The 22,406-nt window shown below is 33.7% G+C and overlaps 3 protein-coding genes and 1 non-coding gene across 4 annotated transcripts; 2 read left to right on the forward strand and 2 right to left on the reverse strand.

The window, feature by feature from the left end:
• Positions 1-137: 137 nt before the first annotated feature.
• On the reverse strand, positions 138-2,536 carry LOC100814167 (probable L-type lectin-domain containing receptor kinase VII.2). The gene has a single exon (XM_003540864.5). It carries the CDS (start codon positions 2,352-2,354, stop codon positions 336-338), a length of 2,019 nt encoding a protein of 672 aa, XP_003540912.1. The 5' UTR covers positions 2,355-2,536; the 3' UTR covers positions 138-335.
• A 3,983-nt stretch (positions 2,537-6,519) lies between these two features.
• On the reverse strand, positions 6,520-8,670 carry LOC102661631 (uncharacterized). Its single transcript, XM_006593017.1, has 2 exons — positions 7,192-8,670; positions 6,520-7,098 (listed from the first exon to the last, which is right to left on the reverse strand). The coding sequence occupies exons 1-2, from the start codon at positions 8,668-8,670 to the stop codon at positions 6,520-6,522; spliced, it is 2,058 nt and encodes a 685-aa protein (XP_006593080.1).
• A 1,056-nt stretch (positions 8,671-9,726) lies between these two features.
• TRNAG-GCC (transfer RNA glycine (anticodon GCC)) lies at positions 9,727-9,797 on the forward strand. The gene has a single exon. It is a non-coding gene; the product is annotated as a tRNA-Gly (tRNA).
• Positions 9,798-17,977: 8,180 nt separating this feature from the next.
• LOC100815222 (uncharacterized) lies at positions 17,978-21,585 on the forward strand. The gene is made up of 4 exons (XM_006592375.4): positions 17,978-18,341; positions 18,406-18,620; positions 18,834-19,062; positions 21,040-21,585. The coding sequence occupies exons 2-4, from the start codon at positions 18,417-18,419 to the stop codon at positions 21,468-21,470; spliced, it is 864 nt and encodes a 287-aa protein (XP_006592438.1). The 5' UTR covers positions 17,978-18,341; positions 18,406-18,416; the 3' UTR covers positions 21,471-21,585.
• The last annotated feature ends 821 nt before the right edge of the window (positions 21,586-22,406 follow it).

Here is a 22,406-nt window from a genome sequence, read left to right on the forward strand (position 1 = left end):
GATCAATCAGCATGACTTCTTTCTTATGTGATTTCCTTATAAAAGGCACACAAATCCAGCAAATGAAAATTATTATGGATAGTTGGATATATCCCAAAATATTTAAAATAAAAGAATTGCACTGGAGTCTGTTATTATGTATATGTACTATTGCATCAAATAGAACCAAATTTTAAACCATATACAGAATGCTATTTTCATACAAACAATTCAACTATTGATGATTAAAGGAATGAAACAATAACCTATATATATCATGGGAACACAGTTTACAAAATTGTGGTGATTCATTTTGTAGGTGTACCAATGAACCAGTAGTCAAATGATTTTCTAGACTACTCATCTGCCCTCATTGTCAGAGTCGTGAAAGAGCAGTTGGAGGAGTAAATATCCTCAATTGTGGGGTGAAACCTGTTAACAAAGCTCCCAACATATCCAGCTGCTGAATTTATTTTGTCAAGCAAGCTCATATCTAAACTCTCTCCTTCTAGCACTTTCACAACCTGTCTCATACTTGGCCTAACATGAGGGTCATGATGAGTGCACAACAAACCAAGATGAAGAACCCTCTTAACCTCATCAATGCTACATTCACCCCTCCTTTTTAATCTTTCATCAAGAGCAGAACACTCTTCTCCTCTCTCCTTTAGACTCCATAACCAAGTAACCAAAGGCCTGTTTTCTTCATTTGGTCTTCTCCCACACACCACCTCTAAAATCAACACACCGAAACTGAACACATCAGTCTGAGTTGAGGCTCTCCCAGTGTGAATAAGTTCAGGTGCCATGAAACCAACAGTTCCAATCACTTGTGAGGTATGAGCAATCTGCCCATGATGGTGCATTCTTGCTAGTCCAAAATCCCCCAACCTTGCATTCATACCCTTATCAAGTAACACATTGCTTGACTTGATGTCTCTGTGCAACACCTTAACCTCCCAACCCTCATGCAAGTACAATATTCCATGTGCCACATCCTTCAGCACCTTGATTCTCTTCTCCCACCCAAAAATTGTGTTCTCATCACCATCAAATATTCTTTTGTCTAAACTCCCATTATCCATATAGTCATAGATTAAAATCAAGCTCCTCTGTTTCTTACACCAACCTCTCAATGGAACCACATTCTTATGCTTTAACCTGCCTAAACTTGAAATCTCAGACAAAAACTCTCTCATTCCATGTTCACTGTCACAAGGAATTCTTTTCACTGCAACTTGCACTCCTTGCAGAAGCCCTTTATAGACTTTCCCATTCCCTCCAAACCCAATTACATGTTGGTCTGAAAATCCTTTAGTAGCAGCATAAATATCTTCATAACTAACACGGTGTGGCCAATACTCTAGTTCCCAATCTTCAATTTCTTCTTGTTCTTCGTCCTTTCTTTTGCTCCTTTTTCTTCTGAGAAAAAGCACAAATATCACAACAGCACCACCAATGACAAACAAAACACCTATAATGATCCCTACAATAAAACCTGTTGACCTCAAAATAGACTCTTTGGAATGCACAAATGAAGGCAAATTTGTAGTGACTAAAGCATCACCAATGGAAAAATTTGTGTTACTGAAGCTCCAAGCCAAAATCTTGTGACTCTCCACAAGCTGCCCTGTTGCCCCACAAAATCCAACATACATTTCATCCAGAAGAACTTCAGAAAGATCCACAATTTCACTAATCAAGGGCCTCTGAGGCCTTTTTTGGCCTGCAGGAGCCATTGTGACATTAACTCTAGAATCCAAATATTCAATCCACACCTGATAGTTCTCACCATCATTAAGCTTCAAATCCTCGAACTCATCGTTGTCGCCGCCACCCCAAAATCCAGCATCATGGGAAGCAAAAGAAGAAAGAGAGTTTATGTCCACCCCCACATGGTTGTCATTTATGTCATTAAACTCTTGGTTGTCAAACACATCAAACTCAACGCCAAAGACATGGTTGTTGGGATCACCATTGTTGGTATAGTTAAAGAGGCCAAGATGCTGAGCAGAATTCACCCCAGTGGTGCCTGCAGAAGGTGTCAATATGAAGACAAAGCCATGGCCAGGGAGAAGGTCTTTGAAGGGTGTAATGGAGAAAATGAATGAGGTTGAGAATGGTAAAGGGGTTGAAGAAGAGTTGGAAGGTTTTGTGAGAATCTTAAAAGGGTAGAAAGCACGGCCCACAGAGAAGGTGGAACGGTTGGTGAGGGTGAGGATGGAAGATTCTATGGTGGCGTTGCCGTGTAGAAGGGTGTTGGTGGAGTTGAAGTTGGTGTTGTAGATGAACTCTGTACATGAAACTGAGGTTAGAAGAAGAAGGGTAAGGTTTGAGATGATGAAAAGAAGCAAAGAGATGAGAAGTGTAGACATTGAAGATGTAAGTGATTGTTTAAGATTTTTTTGTTGCTAAGAAGCAATATGGCAGTGATCAAAGGAAAGTTAATATGCAATCAAAGGTCAACATGAGATGAAAAGTTAGACTTTTCTTTTTCTTTTCATTTTATTATTTGTTTGTTCACACCACCAAAGAGGAATGTTTCAGAATTGAGACTCAGACTCAGTTAGCAGACATGTGGGACATGACTTCAAGAGGGATTCGGCAACTAGAATTGTGTATCACTGTTTCTTTGAAGAAATTGTGTGAATCACTTTATGATAAGGTTGGATGGTTGGACTTGGACACTTTGACCATTATGAGATCATGCACGTATACTCAACTTCTCACACAAAATAAAAAGTTCACCACATTTATACTGAAAGTTCACTACAATTCCTAAAAAAATTATCTTAAAATAACTATTATGTTAATTTTTTTAATATAAATGTTAATTATCTTTTTTTACTTATATTCTTTGCATTATTAATGATGAATAAAATTTATAAATAAATTAATCACTTTTGTAAAATTAGTATATTTTTTCTTTATTTATTGTTATTTTTTTATAAAATAATCTAAAACGAAAATTATTTTAAGATAGAGAAAGTGATATTTTATTTTTTATATTGTTGATTACTCATTATTTATTATTAATAATGTTAAATAAGCTTTTTTCATATTGATATATATATATATATTGCTATATATCATTAATAAATAGACAATTATAATTAATTAAAAAATGAATAATTTACTTATTTAATTTTCTAGAAGTGATTAATCAATTTTTTTTACTAAAATTAGTCATCATTTCATATATACCAATAAAATAGTACAAAAAAACAATTTTAAATTTGATCTCTGAAAAAAATGATATATTAATTTGGTAGACAGTGAGAGTGCGCTGGGGGTTGGTTGACAAAATAAATTTTATTTACTTGTCATCATATTCTTTTTTAATAATTGTACTTCAAATTTGTAAACTGTAATAATTAAACATTTATCAATATGTATTATTATTAGTTTAGTAATTTTTATCACTCAAATTTTACTGTGTTATTTGTTTTATTAAAATTTATGTCACTCCATTAATTTTTTTCATTCTTTATGAAAAAAAATTAAGATATTTATTTAACTTACCGTTTTTCTAAGATTTTTTTTTTTGAAATTTTCTTTATACTAATGTTAGTAGTATAAATAAATTAAAAGGCATTTCCGAGGGAATATATAGAAATTTTACCAATGTATATTTTTATTTACTTAATATTTTTATATGTAATAAAGTATATATTTAATTCATTAACGACTCAATGTTCTATAATTAATATTTGTTTTACATAAATATAATAAATACAAAATGTTATTGAACAGTTAAAATATATGGAAAGTCAAGAAAATGGAAATAAAACAAGTTATAAAAAATTAAATGAAATTATTGTTTTAATAAATTAAAAAAATTTGAAAATATAAAAGTATCTCATAAATACTTAAGAGAAAGAAATTTTATATATTAATTAATTTAATCAACGGGAGTGTATCTACTATCTAATAAGAAAACCATTTTAATAACTGTTATGGTTCACGACGGCGAAGGGTACAAGGGAGAGGAGAGAGAGTTAAGCAATTCACACACGCCCTTATTTGAGGAAGGGAAAACTCTTGGATTTCGTAACTGAATATCTCTTACATGCTTGTGATTACACAGTTTGTATTATTTATAGCTATGCTTACGTAACTGCCTAACAGAATCAGTTAGAGCTAACGAATACAAGCACGTGCGGGAATGAACGAATGGCTCATGCTTGCCCTAACGGCCTGGGTTGAGGTTTCATGAAGATCCATGCATGTGGTCAACGTAGTAGTCCTTCAAGTGAATGGGTGCTGACTTGACCCGAACTGATCTGGGCCGTGCTTGGGCTGGGTTGCTAGCAGCTGAGTTACTAACAATACCTCCTCCACCAAAGTCCACCTTGTCCTTAAGGTGGTAGGACTTGCAAAGGGAGGGCCATGGCTCCCATGTGGTGTCCTCTGGGGGTTCCCCAACCCACTGTGTGAGAACCATCTGTGTCGGAGGGTCGGTTGAGTCATCCATCTTTGAATCGAGGAAGCATAGTGGACGCCGTATTGGTTGTTGAGTGAGAGTTCCCAAAGGCCAGGTGTCGGTGGAAAGGGGTGGGGGACCGTGGTGAGCACGAAGAAGAGAACTGTGGAAAACGGGGTGAACCTGAGAGTCAGGTGGAAGACGCAGGCGGTATGCGACGAAACCAATGCGATCTTCGAACATGAAGGGTCCGAAGAAACGTTTGGAGAGTTTGGGGTGATGAGGGCCTGTGACAGACGTTTGTCGGCCGGGCCGTAGGCGTACGTAGACCCACTGTCCCACCGAAAAGGAGACGTCGTCGCGCTTGGCATCAGCATAGCGTTTCATGGTGGCCTGAGCTTTCTGTAATTTCTTCTGGAGCTGGGAGTGGAGGGCTTGTCGGGTCTCGAGGAGAGACTAGGCGACTTCATTGTTGGTGGTTGTGGTGAGGTAATCTCGTATGGCCGGTGGGGGTTTGCCATAGATAATTTCAAATGGTGTCAATCCAGTGCTGGAATGTAATGATGTGTTATAGCACCATTCTGCGAGGGCCAAGTAATGGAACCATGCTGCGGTTTGAGAGTGAACGAAGCATCTCAGATACTGTTCGAGGATCCTATTCATCACCTCCGTCTGTCCATCGGACTGGGGGTGATAGGCTGTGCTGAGTCGCAGTTGGGTGCCAGAAAGTCTGAATAATTCACGCCAGAAGTTGCTCAGGAATATAGGATCACGGTCGGACACGATGCTTCTGGGGAAACCGTGAAGTTTGCACACAATGTTCAGGAAAAAATTAGCTACCTTGAATGTGGTGAAGCTGGTTGGTAAGGCTCCTAAGTTTACCCCCTTTGAATATCGATCAACCACAACGAAGATGACGGTGAAGCCATTGGAGGAGGGGAGGTGTGTGATGAAGTCCATAGAGAGGTCTTCCCACACCCCTGTAGGGATTGGTAATGGCTGCAGGAGGCCCGCCGGGCGTTTGGACGAGTTTTTGTTTTGCTGACAGACGGAGCATCGTTTGATGAAATGGCGAACGTCATCCTTAAGGTTTGCCCAGAAAAAGTTGGATTGGATGTGGTGGGTGGTCTTTGCGATGTCGAGGTGGCCACCCAAAGGCGTTGCATGGTATTCAGATAATAAGCTAGGGATGCAAGGATTGTTACTGTGCAACCAGATTCGTCCCTTAAACAAGATTAAATTGTTGCAGAAGGTGTAACCTGGGTAGCTAGCTGGGTTAGAGAGAATCGAGTGCTTGAGTTGTTGGAACTCCGGGGTGGATTCTAACGACTTGCGGATATCACTAAGGAAATCCAACTGAGGGACTGAGAGGATGAGTAGCTGCGCCGTGGGTGGTGGAGCTTGAGAGAGAGCGTCAGCCACTACGTTGGTTGCTCCTGCCTTGTATTGTATGGAGTAGTCATACCCCAAAAGATTTGATAGATAATAATGCTGCTCTGGAGTTTGTATGATTTGTGTCATCAATTCTCGAATGCTCTTATGGTCTGTGAGAATCGTGAATGGACGACCCAACAAGTATTGTCTCCATTTACGCACAGTTGCAACAATGGCGTGGAGCTCACGAATATATGTGGAAGCCTGGGTTAGTCGAGGATTGAGACCCTTACTGAAGTAAGCTAAGGGGTGTCCTTTCTAGGTGAGGACGGCGCCGATAGCCATCGCGGAGGCATCCGTTTCGATCACGAAAGGTTCGACAAAGTTGGGTAGTGCTAATACCAGAGCGTTAGTCATGGCATACTTGAGCTGAATGAAAGCTTCTTGGGACTCAGTGGTCCATGTGAATGCATCTTTACAAAGTAAGCTTGTGAGGGGAGCTGCAATGGCGGCATAACCTCGTATGAATTTTCTATAAAAGCCAGTAAGGCCTAAGAAGGCGCGTAGTTCCCTGACGGACGTTGGGGTAGGCCATTGCACCATAGCTTGGATTTTCGAGGGTTCCGGCGTGACTCCATTGCCTGAAACCATGTGCCCCAGATATTCAATGGTTTGTTGCGCGGATAGACATTTAGATTGCTTGAGATAGAACTCAGCGTTTTGCAGTGCTTCGAAGATAGCCTCTAGGTGTTGGAGATGGGATGACAGGGAGCTGCTGTAGACCAAAATGTCATAAAAAAAACTGTGACAAATCTTCGTAGAAAGGGCTGCAGGAGGTGGTTCATGGCGGATTGAAATGTTGATGGGGCATTGCTAAGCCCGAAGGGCATCACGAGGTATTTGAAGTGGCCATTATGTGTTCGAAAGGCGGTTTTCTCCACGTCTGCTTCATGCATCAGAATTTGGTGGAAACCCTGCCAGAGATCGAGTTTGGAGAACCAAGTGGCCTGTCCTAGCTCATCTAACAGCTCGTCGATCATTGGTATGAGAAACCGATCGTGAATAGTAACTGCGTTGAGGGCCCTGTAATCAACGCATAGCCTCCACGTACCGTCTTTCTTCTTTACCAGGAGAACCAGTGAAGAATATGGACTGGAACTGGGTCGTATGAGGCCAACTGAGAGGAGATCGGAGACTTGCTTCTCAATTTCATTCTTTTGGAAGTGGGGGTACCTGTACGGCCTGACGTTGATGGGGGCTGTGGCGGGTTGTAGTGTAACGCGGTGAACCACTTGACGAGGTGGTGGTAGTCGTGAGGGAGTCTGGAACAGATGGTTGTATCGGAGAAGAAGATGCTGAATGGAAGGGAAGGGATGTTGGGCCAGGGCAGTTTCGGGTGTGGTTACGGGTCAGACACTGAGCTGATAAAAAGCTGAAGTGGCACCTGTTTGAATGAACCGCTTTAGTTGGGCCGGGGATACGGGTTCAAGCCAAATTGCTGAGTCTGCTGTTAACAACACCTCCTGGCCATGATGAGTGAAGTTCATGATACGTGATGTGTAGTCCGTTGTTATTGGGCCTAACTTCTTCAGCCAGTCGACTCCCAGGACGGCATCAGCTCCACTGATTTGCAAAAGGTGGAACGAAACGGAAAATGGGTGGCCCTGGATCGTGACTAACGTCTTAGGGCAGACTTGATTGCAATCCAAGGTGGAACCATTACCAACTAACACTTGCAGAGGTTGAGTGGATTGAATTGGAAGTTTCAGGAACTGAGCAATGCGTGGTTGAAGGAAGTTGTGAGTACTTCCGCTATCAACCAAAATGGTGAGTTGTGCGTTCTTCACGGAGCCAAAGATTCTGAAAGTGTCCGTTGACGGGGAACCTGATAACGCGTGAAGGCTAATATGGGAGCAGTTTGAATCCGCAGATGGCTCGTTGTTGGTATCGATGGAGGTAGGGAGAGCTTCCTCGAGCTCTGAAACGCTCACGTCGGGGTCAAGTTGTTGATCATCAGCGATGAGGAGCATGACTCGTCCTTTACAACGATGATTAGTGTTCCACTTCTCATCACAATTGTAACATAGCCCCTTTTCTCGCCGGAAAGCTATCTCGGCCGGGGAACGTTGCACGAATGGAGGTTTAGCTTTTGTAGTGGGGTTGGGTGTGAGAGGTTGAAGCGGTTTAGGCTGGTAGAGGTTGCGAGTGTTCGAGACCACTCTATCTCGAAGCTTCTCTTCTTGAAGCTTAGCGAGAGCAGTTGCTTGCAAGAGGGAGATTGGTTGTAGGGTCATTACCTCGCGACGGACATCGGCGTTTAAACCGGAAATGAAACAACTTAAAAGGAATGGGGGAGGAAGACCTACCACACGGTTTGCAAGGCGTTCAAATTCCGTTAGATACTCGTTGACGGAGCCTTTCTGTGTCAACTTGAACAAAGCTCCCTTTGGATCATCGTAAAAGGTTGGAGCGAAGCGTGACTCAAGAGCCTGAAGAAAACCTTCCCAGGAGGTAATGAAGCCGTTGGAGAACATCCACTGATACCAACTCAGTGCTGCGCCGTCGAGGTACAGGGAAGCAACTGTGATACGTTCCTCCTCCGGTGTATCCTGGTATTGAAAGAGTTGAGTGATCTTGAAGATCCAGCCTAAAGGATCATGACCATCAAACCGAGGAATGTCTAGCTTAACGGAATTACGTTGAGGCTTGTGGTGGTTTGCAGAGTTGGCCGCATTCCGGCCGGAGTCGTGAAGGCGAAGGTGATCGAGGATCGAATTAACCTTGCCAGAAAGATCCATGTATCGATCTGAGAGAGAGGCTTGACTATTGGTAAGGAGCGTTATGGCCTCTTCAAGGCAGTCTGTAGTGGTTTTTCTGGTTCCATGGTCGGCCATGGCGATGGCGACGACGGTAGGTCGGACCAGTTGTTATGGTTCACGATGGCAAAGGGTACAAGGGAGAGGAGAGAGAGTTAAGCAATTCACACACGCCCTTATTCGAGGAAGGGAAAACTCCTGGATTTCGTAACTGAATATCTCTTACATGCTTGTGATTACACAGTTTGTATTATTTATAGCTATGCTCACGTAACTGCCTAACAGAATCAGTTAGAGCTAACGAATACAAGCACGTGCGGGAATGAACAAATGGCTCATGCTTGCCCTAACGGCCTGGGTTGAGGTTTCATGAAGATCCATGCATGTGGTCAACGTGGTAGTCCTTCAAGTGAATGGGTGCTGACTTGACCCGAACTGATCTGGGCCGTGCTTGGGCTGGGTTGCTAGCAGCTGAATTACTAACAATAAAAGAGTAAGTGAAATAAATTTCAACCATGCAATTATACTTAAATGATCAAAATTCGTGCTCTTATGGCAGATGAAAGAGACACTTTCTTTACTCGTTTGTAATCTTATTTTGTTATCTTTCATACTAATAAAAAAAATACTTAATAGTTAAAATTAAATATTAATTAACGTCAAATTACATTGGTCGAAATAAAATTTGATTTGAATTTTTTAGATAAAATCTTTATTTAAATTTTGTAAATGGAAAAAAATTGTAATAGAGGGAAAATATTCTACTAAAAAGTGGGTCAATACTTTCAACCTATATCTATTTGTTTTTTTTTTTTTTTGGAGGAACCTATATCTATTGTTATAAAGTACTTTAATTTAATAAAAGAGATTGCTTTTGTTAAGGTTTTTAAACGCGTTTATTACTTGAATTCTTTATTGTTTTTATATTTTAATTAATATTAGAAAAACAAGTAGGCGCTTTTTTCTATTTTGTCAACTTTGAAATGATTTTGCCTCACTACGTGCAGTGAAAGGCAGCAATTTTATTGGACCACTCGAAAATTGGATCATGCGTACGTATTTTTGTCTTATCAGAATTGAACACCTCTGCAAGGAATAAGTCTTAAAATAATTTAAACAAAACATCTACAAGCAGCACCAGTGGTCTAGTGGTAGAATAGTACCCTGCCACGGTACAGACCCGGGTTCGATTCCCGGCTGGTGCAAGACATTTTTGAAAATGGGGTCAACTTCATTTTATTTTATCTTTTTTTCTTTGTTTGATTTCCGAGTGCCTTGTTTATGGAATAAGAATTCAGAACTCAAATTTTACTTTTGATAAAACTCATTATTTGCTTGTATATGATTCATTAAAGTTGTTTTTGTGTTTCTTCTTTCCTTTCATGACATGCATGCGAAACTAAAATTAAGAGAATAGCACGCGCTAGACTTCAAATTTGTTTCTGGTGTATGACATTTCCAACTCTTTTAAAGCTCAAAACATCGATGGCCTGGTGATTTATGTATGGAGCACGGTTATTATGCTAGTATTTTTAGGTGTTTGAAATTGACTACTAGTATATACTATTCAGTCTGATGGTGGTTACTGATAGGTTTCTGACCTTAATTAAGAGGTGTTTAAATCCAAAAGTACACCTTATTTAAATTTAGATGCAAAAGAAGATTGTTTTAAAAGTCACAAGTCAGTGTGACAAGCAAGATAAATTTAGGGGTCTGTGATTTAGGTTAAGGCGGCCACTAGCTAGATCTGAAACTGGAGAATGGAGATAATTAGGAAATGTGTTATTGCTGGTGTAAATGTGACCTTGATAAAGCTGGATTGATTTCAGGCTATTAAAAGAACTGCATAATATATCTAGAATTCTAGATATTGATTCTGCCATATATAACAATCTGGGTTTTTATTATTAGCAATAACTTTCAGTAAAATTATGAAGTAGACAAGGTTTGGTGGTGCAATCGTATGTCATCCGATGAAGTATGATTAAACCATAAAGTGGCCATTCATGTTACACATGGCATGGGACTGAAACAATGCAAGTTGCATTATGTTAGGGTTTGTTGGTGCTTACCTAATCAGCATACTTTCTAATTAATTTTCCCTTCTCCGGTATTTGTACTATATGTTTATATGATATATCAACATAATTTTGTGAGTTCTAACCTATTGCTTACTACTATTAAGAGCCAATTGATAATAGACAACATTGTCACAAACATAAAGTACGACAAAATGACAACACGTTTGAAAATGACAAAAACTAAATTATGACCAAAATTTAAATAAATAAAAAATCAGATAGCCAATTCGTTGAGTGCTTCACGCAAATTGTTCGATCATTCAAGAAAACGGCATTTGACTTATTCATTTTTGACGAATATAATTTTGACAGATCTAGAGAACTCTTGCAAGAACAAAAAATACTTTTCCAACAAATTAATGATGCAAAGAAAATTTGTATTTACTTAAAAGGATAGCCCAGGCCCTACAGTTTAAGCACCGTGTCACCTGCAAAGTGAGATGTGTGTTAAGTGTTGATGCCTCCTAAAACAAATTAAAGCTTATTTAGTGTGAAAATCACTACTAGGTTAGTAAGAATTTTCAACATCGATCATTAAGAATTTTCAATATTGGTTATTAATCGATTTTGAAATTACCAACGTTAAAAGTATTAACATTAACATTGATTTTTTTAAAACTGATGTTGTTTTATCAACAAAAAACATAAGTTTTTCTAAAAATAAATATTGTTTTTTGCTCACCAACATCGATGTTGTTTTCTAATAAAATAACATCGGTTTTTTTTAGTTTTTTGGAATTTTTTTAATATCCTGACTGTTTTTTTAATTACCAACTGTAATTATACATAACACAACTTATCATTTAAAGTTGTAAAAATTCTAAAAATAAACATAAGCCATCATTGAAAAGAAGTAAATGAAAATTAAAACAAGCAAAATTAGATTATGCAATATATTTTATAGGATAAACTATCTATCCATAAAATGATAAGTTGACAAAAAGATTTCTAGCAGAAATATTCCTAGCATCATTTCTAATAAAATATACCATCTAGAGTTATAAACAAATATTTACAGATATTAGTATAGTATAATGTACTTAAATTACAAACAAATCCAAAATAAAACAAAGTTAGATGTTGAATATGAGAACTCAAATATAATTTGCATTCTAGTTTTCAAATTTCGTGATTATGCAAAAGTCCTCCATGTACAACCAAATTTTGCAAACTTTCTCCAATGATTATAAATAATCCTGCATTCCGTAATTCCTTCCAAATTCAGATGAATGAATCCTACACATTTCATAAACAAGTACATGATACTCTGGCATATCTTGAAATTAACATTAAGCTCATCTTAAATATGTATATGATTTTAAAATTGGATAGATAAAAGTGCTTTTGTACTGATTATGATTATATACAGTGTCGAGTTACTCACCAAATTGTTGCAAGTCACTTTATAATCATTCAATAGGACTTAAAAAGTGTCTGAGTTAGGAATTTGGTGGTATAAGGAGTGCCATTTAGGATAAGCTTTTGGTTCAAAGCTACTTTTATTCAATCACTGTGTGAAAATTTATTGGATTTAAAATTTTGTGTTTCCAGTTGTTCCATTTTTAATAAAATATACTAGAAAATGTGTGTACGTGCGTGTGTACTGGGGCAATTGGAAGTTTTCTTTAGGGATGAACATTAGCTTGCATGATTGTAAACCGTTCTTAGAGATACCCTAAAAAATATGAGTGTTGAGATTTGATTCTTTTAGTGCGGGTGAATTGATTATTTTACCAGCATTGTTTTATTCTCTATTTTGGCATGCATATCCTTGAATGAATTCTGAATTTTCTGAAAAGGTGAGACTCATATAGGCTTTCTTGAGATTTGTGAATTATTTTGATTAGTTATTTCCTTAGTTGACCACTTTGAGCCTCAATGATTATTTCTTTGTTGGTCCTTAAACTATATTGTGTAAATATTATTGATGTGAGGAAAAGATGGGAACTAATATATATTGCAGGTTGTGCCAATAAATAAATCTCAAGTGCTTCTCTCAAGTGAAATCAAAGACAAAAAATGATCGATGAAAAAAAAGAGGAAAAAGAAGAAAAATAAGAAAAGATAAAACTAAAACAAAAATGAGAAAAGAAAGAAAGAAAGAATATGTGTGTGTGTGGTGCAAAAATAGGTAAAGTTCCTCTGTTTTCTAAGTGTTTTCATATGATTGAGTGAAACCCTTTGTTAGGCTATTTGTTTTAGTACCTACCTTACACAATATGTTTGCTCCCATTACAACCTAACATGCCTCACTTATTTGTAATTTTTAGATTTGTTTGAATTAAGTTGATTGTTCTACAAAGTTTTGAACTTGCTCATTGAATTGTGATCTTAAGTGTAACTGTCTATCTATATAATATTGTAAAACATTGAGAGATGGTGAGCAGAGTGAACTTGAAACTCTTTAAGATTGTTTGCATGTTAATTATTAGCCTAATGGATTCCTGAGTGGATTTTTTATGTCTCATTGTGTGAGTTTTTACTTGTTAAATAAATGAGAATTTTTGTTGCATGAGTTCTGACTCAGGAGAATTTGTTTTGATTGGAAACTGAAATAATTGTTTGAGGACAAGCAATGTATAAGTGTAGGGAGGTTGATACACCACTTTTTGGGTGATATTTTGTGCCATTTTGTATCTATTTTGTTGGTAGAATTCACATTTATTGTAGAAGTACAATTTCTCAATTATGTGAAAAAGTTGAAAATTGCATAATTTTTGTTGAAGATTTGAAGACTTTGCTCTTGATTACGGTCGTGATAAATTTACCATGACTGTGATAATCAACACAACCAAAGTCAGATGATAACAACTCTCTCAGAATAATGTCAAAGATTCGACAACGATCATGCTAAACTCATCATGACCATGGTCAATTCATGAGGGTCATGGTCAATCAAGAGGGCAATAGTCAATTCATAATGGGCCAGAGCTCCAGCGTCACTTCGTACCATGACCATGGCAGATTTACCACACAGTTGTAGTGCACATTTTCATGCTGGTAACTTTAGAAAGCTTTATATAGGTCTCTAGATTTTATGAAAACAATCTTTAGTTTTACTTTTATTCTTTTATGATAGATTTTATGAAAACAATCTTTAGTTTTACTTTTATTCTTTTATGAATTTGAGAGAACATTAAGAGCTTTTAAGAGTTGAAGAGCATTGACAATATCGTTAAGATGAATCGTAATCATCGTTCCTGCCTATTGGTATGTCTATGTTTATTTTGTATAGGATAACTAGTTTTGCTTTGATCATAAGTGATCAGTCCCCCTAGTACGGATTATGATGTAAGTGTCTATTTGTATCATTCTTCTTGTTTTTAATCAAATTCCTCATTGTTTTATGTTAATTGATTTTCTTCCTTTTTTTACTTTTTATTTGGAATCACACATTCTAATACTTAATCAATTGCATAGTAGTGATCATTTGCATGTAATTGATAGATCTAGGTAGACAATGTTTTACACAAAATTAAATGATCAAACTGTTTGAATAATATTCAATATATTAATCAATTTTTAATTAATCATCCTTAGAATTGATTTTATCCTTTGACTTAATTTGATAGATTTATGATAATTTGGGTATTGATTTAAGTCAAAGAATATTTGTGACCTTGATCATAGACTTTGGTTGATTTTGGGAATCAACAATTAACTTAAGAAAGAATTTCATTAAGATTAGGATTGGGCAACAATTAACTGAAATCTCTCTTTATATTCATTTATTTGTTTTCTTCTATAAATCAAAACCATAAAATTATTTAAATCCTCTTTTTAATTATTTTTACTATTAGTTTAATAAACTTGACTAATTGAAGATAGAACTGATCCTTTAAGTTTGATATCTGAACTTTAGTATTTATGATATTATTGTGTAGGATACACTTGTCCTTGTTCGAACACTATATATTATATGCATCATCAAACTTCTTGGAAGTTACAACAGTCTTTTGTGTAAATTTATGCAAAGATAACCCACTTGAGAGAGCATCAAATCGAAAATCTAAAGGTCACGTGTTCGATCCATGCTCACCACATTTTTTTCTTCTTTTTTTTTCTCGTGGTGCCTTTGTTTCTGGCAAAACATGTCAAAGTGGAAAACATACATATACTGTATTCATTTGCATCAGTTTCACACAAATTTCACTTTCAAGATGACTCGGCTTAAACTCAAAGCTATCTTTTAAATAAACAAATCATTTCTACATCTTTTATTGCAAAAAAGAGACTTATCAAACTTTTTGCAAGTTGCAATATTATTTTGTCAAATTTATATTCGTCTAATATGCATATGTCATATGACATGTGAAGCTCTTGAATTATCCTCACGAAAGAAAGTGACTAATATTGTAGTTATATATTGTGTAATCATTTTATTATATCATGTAAAATGTTGTGTGTTATCCGTTGGCTCTTAATAGTACTAAATAATCACATAATGGGATTTTTTTTTTTATCAATTACTCTATTCTTTTGTTTCCTTTATGGTTTATCATGTTGGTTGAGTACGTAAGCTTTTTTTATGATTACTTTATTCGTGATTTTTTAATCTGCTTTACCCTTTTACTGTTTCTAAGCAGTGTAGGTGTGACAACTAAGACATTAGACAGTGATAATTAAATTCAAGGAGCTTATCCACCCTTTTTTTTTCTTCCTTTTTTAGACCCAACTTATTCTTTACTCTCAAACTTTTTGACTTTTTTATTTATCTATAGAAGATAACAAGTGAGTTGTAGACTATTGTTTCATTTTCCTAGAATATTTTAATCTACATTTTACATCTTTTTAAGAGACAACCAAACCAACAACTGTTTTTAACAAAAGTTCCATCAGATTTGAAGAAATCTAATTGTGGGATAAATATATGAGATTTAAAGTAAATTTTAAAGAAAAAGTATTATTATTATTATTTTAAATAAAAGTCATATATATTGGGCATTTTTTGTCAATATATGTAGTCTTTTTGACAATATATATATGGGTTCTCTTATGTTTAATAAAAATTAAGAACAAATAATTTAGGATGTATTGGTAAAATTATCTTATAAGTTAGCTAAAATTTATAATTTATAAGTTTGGAACAGTGAAGGATTTTTTTTCTTTCTGAATGTTAGGAGTACTGAAGTTAAAAGCTTATAAACTAAAATAACTAATAAATTAGTCAAAAGTAAGTTATAAATTACTAAAAGTGACTTATCAAAAGTACTCCTAATAAATATTATGATTAATTTTTTGACATAAAAATATTACAATTAATCAATTTGATTCATCTAAGTATATATTTTTTTATTTTTTTTATTATATAGTATGCCTTTCTTTCCTCCCGTCACTAGCTTTCATCTTATCGGGTTTTAATTGGTGAATTAGCGGGGCCGGGGGTATATTATTATAAAAATATTTATAGGCCCCCTTAAAATTTATAAAAAATATATTAAAATATAATACATAAAATTAAAATATTAATTAACACATGGGAAGAAAAAGAGAGAAGAGAAAACAATATAGATATGATAAATAACATAATGTCATAGAAAAAAAGATAAAAAATGCTACTATAAATTTTAGTAGAATATTTGTGTCCACGTATAATTATCTAATTTATTCTATCTAATTTATTTCTTTTTTCATGTATTCTCTCTCTCTCTCCCTCCCTCCCCCCCTCTCTCTCTCTCTCTCTCTCTCTCTATATATATATATATATATATATATAAAAGAAACAAATAATTAATTTATCAAAAACAACAATTAATTAAGTTAGTGAATTTTAATTAATAATGTCAAAGAATTAGGTAATTTAAGCAGTTGCTATATTTTTACAACATTATTATTCGTAATTCAAATAATAACTTTTTTCACTAATGTAAGCGTGACTTCAAAATGTTAATAGGTAAATAGATGCATTTATTTATGAAATAGTTGAGTGTTTCGTCAATAAATTTCATAATAACTAAGGGTATAAAAGAAAATATACAATTAATACATTTAAAAATAAGTCTATATTTCTATAATAGGAGTTAGAAAAATGTATCTATTGTTTTTTATACAAAGAATTAAAGATAGTATTATTTTTATACTCAATGTAGTTATATTTTTTTATTTATAAAAAATATTATATATATATAATATTTAATTTTTATACATATTTTATGCATACAAAATTATATTTTTATTTATTAAATTATATTTTTTTCTTAACTCCCCTCGAACCGAATTTTTGGGGGCGAAACCTGTCATTTTGTGCTTAATTATGCTATCGTAAACTATTTTCATTTGAACCTACCTTTCAAAAAATTTGGAAGTTTTATAGTTCTTTGATCTTCACTTTTATAATAAAATAAGTATGCCCTTATCTCTTTATTAATTTCCAACACGGTTTTTAACCTAACATGCAACCTTCATGGATATGTTACTCATAAAGTGAATATTACAAGTGAATGTATTTATAATTTATAGATTTACTCAATTAAAAATAAAGAAAAATAAGCAAAGAACACTAATTAAATGCTATTTAATGTAGAGAGAGAAAGAGAAAAAGAAAAAGAAAAAAAGTAAATATATTAGGTTTTTTATAATGCTCATAAGTTTGAACATATGACTTCATACATACTATTCTAATCCCAACACTAGGCCAACCTTAATAAATTGCAAATATATATAACATGTTAGAAAAAAAAGAAAATAATAATAAATATTGATGGAGTATTTCATATATGAAAATATATAGGACTAGTGCAAGACTAAAGCAACTCAAACTCAAGATTAAGGTCCACCAACAAAAAAAAGTTATTTTTTTCTTAATTTTTATAAAGCACAAAAGATCTCATATGTTGGCCAAAAGATCACATATATATGTTGGAAAAATGGTCCAATATTAATATATGAATTTTATTTAAAATAATATTGTTTTAAAAAAATTACTTTAAGTTTCACTTACTATTGGATCAGCTTGAGTTTTTCACCAATACACCCTAAATTTATCCTACAATTAGATGTTTTTCAAATCTGAAGGAACTTTTGTTAAAATTAGTTGTTGGCTATCTGTTAAAAAGATGGAAAATGTAAATTAAAAGATTGGAGGAAAATGAAACATTTGCCTATAACTCACAGTCAAAAGTTTGAGAGTAAAGAGTAAGCTTGAGTGTCGAAAAAAGAAAAGAAAAGAAAGAGAGACATATTATTATCTAAAAATCAATTAAAAAAACTTATATATAATATAGTCACTCTTAAAAAGCATCCATAAAAACATTATTGAAATGATACGAATATCCTCCAATCAGTGCCATCAGCACAAAAGGATCTGAGCTATACAAATATTTTATGAGCTTTTCTGTTCAGCTTTTTCCGTGAAAAAATAAAGTAACTAATAAACACATTGATGATACCCACTAACATTTAAAAATGAAACTATAAGGCAAATTGTAAAGACTTCATGAAGGTTCAGTTTGAAGAAAAAAAAATTCGCATTTCATTTGGAATGTACCATGTTTCACAGTGAAGCTAATCATCCCCATGGTGAGAAGAACATGCTACGAGGATAGAATATGCGGACAACTGAAACCGATTGGATCCCATGAAGGCATCCAACGTCATGGCCATGAATAAAACCATGTGAAACTTGTACCATAATTTTTTTAATTTGAGTTGAAGTGCTCACACTCACGGGTACCACACCTCAACACATATCTCTCTCTAATTATATATATAGAAGCATTAACATTCTTTGCAGTTTGCACACTCATGGACAAAGAATTCTCCACTATACCGGTTGCCGGCCGGAGCTCCGACGATGTGAGCTTTGCTGATACAGTTTTTGGGTTTTGGGATTCATCCAATTCAAGCAATGATCGCGACGACGACGACGATGACGACGACGATGATGAAACCATTTGTACTGCGGAAAATGGTAAAGCATTTTGGGAGGAACAATATCAACTTCTTAAGGTATACAACTTACTACACAAATTCTAGAACAATATTTACATCTAATATCTATAATTCACCACAAATCTTGTCATGAAGGGGAACAAAAAGTTTTACTTGGTTTGGGAACCAAATCACTGTCTTGTTTCATGCATAGAAAGTTGAATCCTTAACTTTTTAATTGAATGAATTGAAATAGATAATTTCAATTTTTCTTTTTTTCCATTTGCAAAGGCAATTTTGTGCAGGACCAGTTCATATGAGACAAAAGTTCGGCAAGCAACGAAGGGGGTTCTAAGAGAACTGAACATATCGGAGATGCTTTGTATTTGCCGGAGGGCAGAGGTGGCTAAGAGTTGCAGGAATTGCTTGCTGAGGGAAGTATGTGATCGATTATTGAACCTTGGCTACAATTGTGCCATTTGCAAATCTAAATGGAGGAGTTCACCCGAAATCCCATCAGGTATTATTTTGAAATTACCCATCATTCAAATTGTTAACGAAATTAAAGCAAAATAAATAAATCAAATTGCAAGTAGCATGTCTTGGTTTATGTATATCCGATAAGGATTTAAATTACAATTGTGGCTACCCCACTACTATCAATATGTTTCGTAACTTATTTCAGTTAGTAGTAAAAAAAATTGTTTAAATGTTTGGTAAATATTTTTTTTATAGTTTTTGTTATTTTTTAAAATGTTAGATTCTAATTTTTAATTTTTTATATTTTTATCTTTAATATATCTATCTAATTTTTTAGTTATCTTTTTTAAATAAATTAAAATTTTATTATTATTTATTTTATTTTATATTTTTTAGTTATTTCAATATAGTTAATTTAATCAAACATTTATAATTTAATTAATTAACTATTAAAATAATTGAAAGTATTCGATAAAATTAATGGTTGATTTATTTAGAAAGAATAACTAAAAAATTGAATAAATATATTGAAGATAAAAAAAAAATATAAAAAGATACAAACTTAAATAGTCAGTATTTTAAAAAAAATTAATTTTTAAGTAACATTTTAAACAATGATAAAAATTATTAAAAAATTTATTTATCAGACTGAGAAATAATTTTTTCAATTAATAAAAAATTAAAAACTAACTGAGAAGATTTATCAAAACTTAACCTACATCATGCTTATGATTTTGATTATCATAGATGCTTGTGAATCTCTTAGAATTATAAAATAAATATGTAATCGCAGTGTAGTGCAGCTATGATGATGTCATGACTAAGTATGGTTACATAATTTTTTTTCCCATAAAAAAAAGAATGTCATGACTAGATATACACTCTGCGGTTTAAAAAGCTTGACATCAAAATTAATCCTATCGGAAATGGTAATAACAAGTTCACAATCCGTATTCTGGTACTCGTGGGTTCTGCTAAAAAGTATTCAATGTATCACATTAAGTATTTTTTACTTAAAAAAGCACAATAAATATTTGGTTTTATTAATATTTTAGTCCTTGTTTCAATTTCTATAAAATTTTACTTTTCTTTTGTTCTCTAAAAATTACAAAAATTGCATACTTTTATTTTTTGGTGAAGGGAAAAAATTATATTATTTTTAAAATATAAGAATTAAAAATTACACTATTATTTAATAACTTTTTATTAGATTTTTTAAATATAATAATTGGTATAAATTTTATTTTTGAAGAAAAATAATTGGTATAACTTAAATGTGATATAAATTAATCTCTCCTTATGTGAGTATACAAAACAAAAGGTTCTTCGTGCTAATTAATATGCTATAGCAGCCTATTTGTTGAATAGTGGGTTGAGAGTTTCTTTGATGCATATTTATAGGGAAGCAAATTCATGGGCTACAGATGCTTCGGCCAATATAGCTACTAGTTTAGAAGTTGAGTATGTGATGGTTGAGCAACAATAGATGTTTTGAAGCAGTTGTTTTTAGCTTATAGTATTGGGTCTCTATTCTCTACTTCACGAATGGTTATTCTGTCATTTCGTTCTTTTGGGGCCATGGCCGTATATATTACCCGTAATTTGACCTTCGATCACGTCAACCCAAAAAAAAAAAAAAACTAACACTCTAACGAAACTAATTCAAAATGAAAAGAGATAATTGAATAAAAAAAGTCGGCACAAAATACATACATGTGTCTAGTTTTTGGACAGGTTTTATATATATAAGAGTGTGGTGATATATATATATATATATATATATATATATATATATATATATATATATATATATATATATATATATATATATATATATATATAGTTGTGTGATTTTGACTGATACTGCATTTGTGGCAAATAACATTTTTTTTATAACTATAGAATATAGATTGTAATTATGATTTCTTTACATATACATGGAACTTTATTTGCTAGGTATTGAGTACAAACTTATAGAATGATCAAATGGTATTGTTTTTACCCACGATTGTTTCAGGGGAGCATACTTATTTGGAAGTGAGAAATAATGTATCAAACACCAAACGAGGGGCAGTAAAAGTGGTGATTGAATTGTACTTTAGAGCCGAATTCGAGATGGCACGGGCCAATGAAGAGTACAACAAATTAATTAAGCGATTACCCGAAGTATTTGTTGGTAAATCAGACAGATTAAGAGCGTTAGTCAAGATTATGTGCTCAGCATCGAAAAAATGCATGAAGGAGAAAAAAATGCACATTGGACCATGGAGGAAACACAAGTACATGCAAGCTAAGTGGTTCAGCACGTGCGAAATGTCCACAACGGAATCACTGCCTACGATAATGAACTCTGCTCAGCAACCAAAATCTAAGGCTTCAATGCTCACTTTTGATTTATTAGATAACATTATTCACGGGTTGCACTGTACTACAGTTGAGGTCGTGTGAAAATGGGATGATGAGGAATCTTGTTAATTATGTTTTCATGTCATAATAGTATATGGCTGTGTTAAAATACTGTAAAAATTTAGTAAGTTAATATGATGATCATCGTTTTTCTTTTTTTTCTTTTATGCTATTGGTATGAATTATGAAATATATATTAATTTTGTCAATAATTAATCTTGACTAGAAATTAGTTTTAGTAAGATTTTTCTTTCAGTCACGTATTTCTTGATCTTGCTGAGAATTTGTTTAAGTGATTCAAAACATATTTTATTTGGATCAAGGATGAGGATCATAGTTTTTTAGTTGAACGACCTACCAAGAATAAGGAAAAAAATATTAGCTCAATTATTAATGTGTGATGGAAAACTGAAAATTTCTAGTTAAATGTAAGACCTTGTTTGGCGCATTATTGTTTTATTTGTGTTTTTTTTCATTTTCATGACCTTGTATCTCTTTTTTCATTTTTGATTCATTTTGATGACCTTGTTTCTCTTTTGATAAATCCTAACTGTGTGGAGAACATGCTATTCGCATAAACTAAAAAGTATATTACAACAACAACAAGAAGAAGCAGCTGTCTAATGTAAATAGCAATATTGTTAAGACTTAAACGGAGCCTGAAGTTATCAACTTCCAAGTTAGCTCCACGTGAGAATATTTTTTTAAGATCACATATATTCTACAGATGTAATTATATTTGAGTTAGGGTTACGAGTTCTGACAGATTCAGAAATATTTTTTAGTGGGAAAAAAAATAACTTATTATATTTTCGCAGGCAAAAAATATTATAAGCTTTTAGAGAAATTAGGAATGATTAAAATTAAAAATATAAAATTAGGACCAATTTATTTATCTGCTGATAAAATTGCTATCAATTTTTTTATATGAATTAAATTAATACTAATTTATTTCGTCTTTTATCATTTATTGTTTTT

The sequence above is a fragment of the Glycine max genome, chromosome 12 (assembly GCF_000004515.6).
Source record: "Glycine max cultivar Williams 82 chromosome 12, Glycine_max_v4.0, whole genome shotgun sequence".
Taxonomy (NCBI): domain Eukaryota; kingdom Viridiplantae; phylum Streptophyta; class Magnoliopsida; order Fabales; family Fabaceae; genus Glycine; species Glycine max.

What these genes read in the sequence shown, in the direction of transcription:
- LOC100814167 (XM_003540864.5), bottom strand. Translation starts at nt 2,354, where the DNA reads ATGTCTACACTTCTCATCTCTTTGCTTCTTTTCATCATCTCAAACCTT.
- LOC102661631 (XM_006593017.1), bottom strand. Translation starts at nt 8,670, where the DNA reads ATGGCCGACCATGGAACCAGAAAAACCACTACAGACTGCCTTGAAGAG. An exon ending in CAGCTTTTTATCAGCTCAGT is followed by an intron (nt 7,099 to 7,191) that starts GTCTGACCCGTA and finishes CATCTGTTCCAG; the next exon opens with ACTCCCTCACGACTACCACC.
- LOC100815222 (XM_006592375.4), top strand. Translation starts at nt 18,417, where the DNA reads ATGGACAAAGAATTCTCCACTATACCGGTTGCCGGCCGGAGCTCCGAC. An exon ending in AACAATATCAACTTCTTAAG is followed by an intron (nt 18,621 to 18,833) that starts GTATACAACTTA and finishes CCATTTGCAAAG; the next exon opens with GCAATTTTGTGCAGGACCAG. An exon ending in TTCACCCGAAATCCCATCAG is followed by an intron (nt 19,063 to 21,039) that starts GTATTATTTTGA and finishes CGATTGTTTCAG; the next exon opens with GGGAGCATACTTATTTGGAA.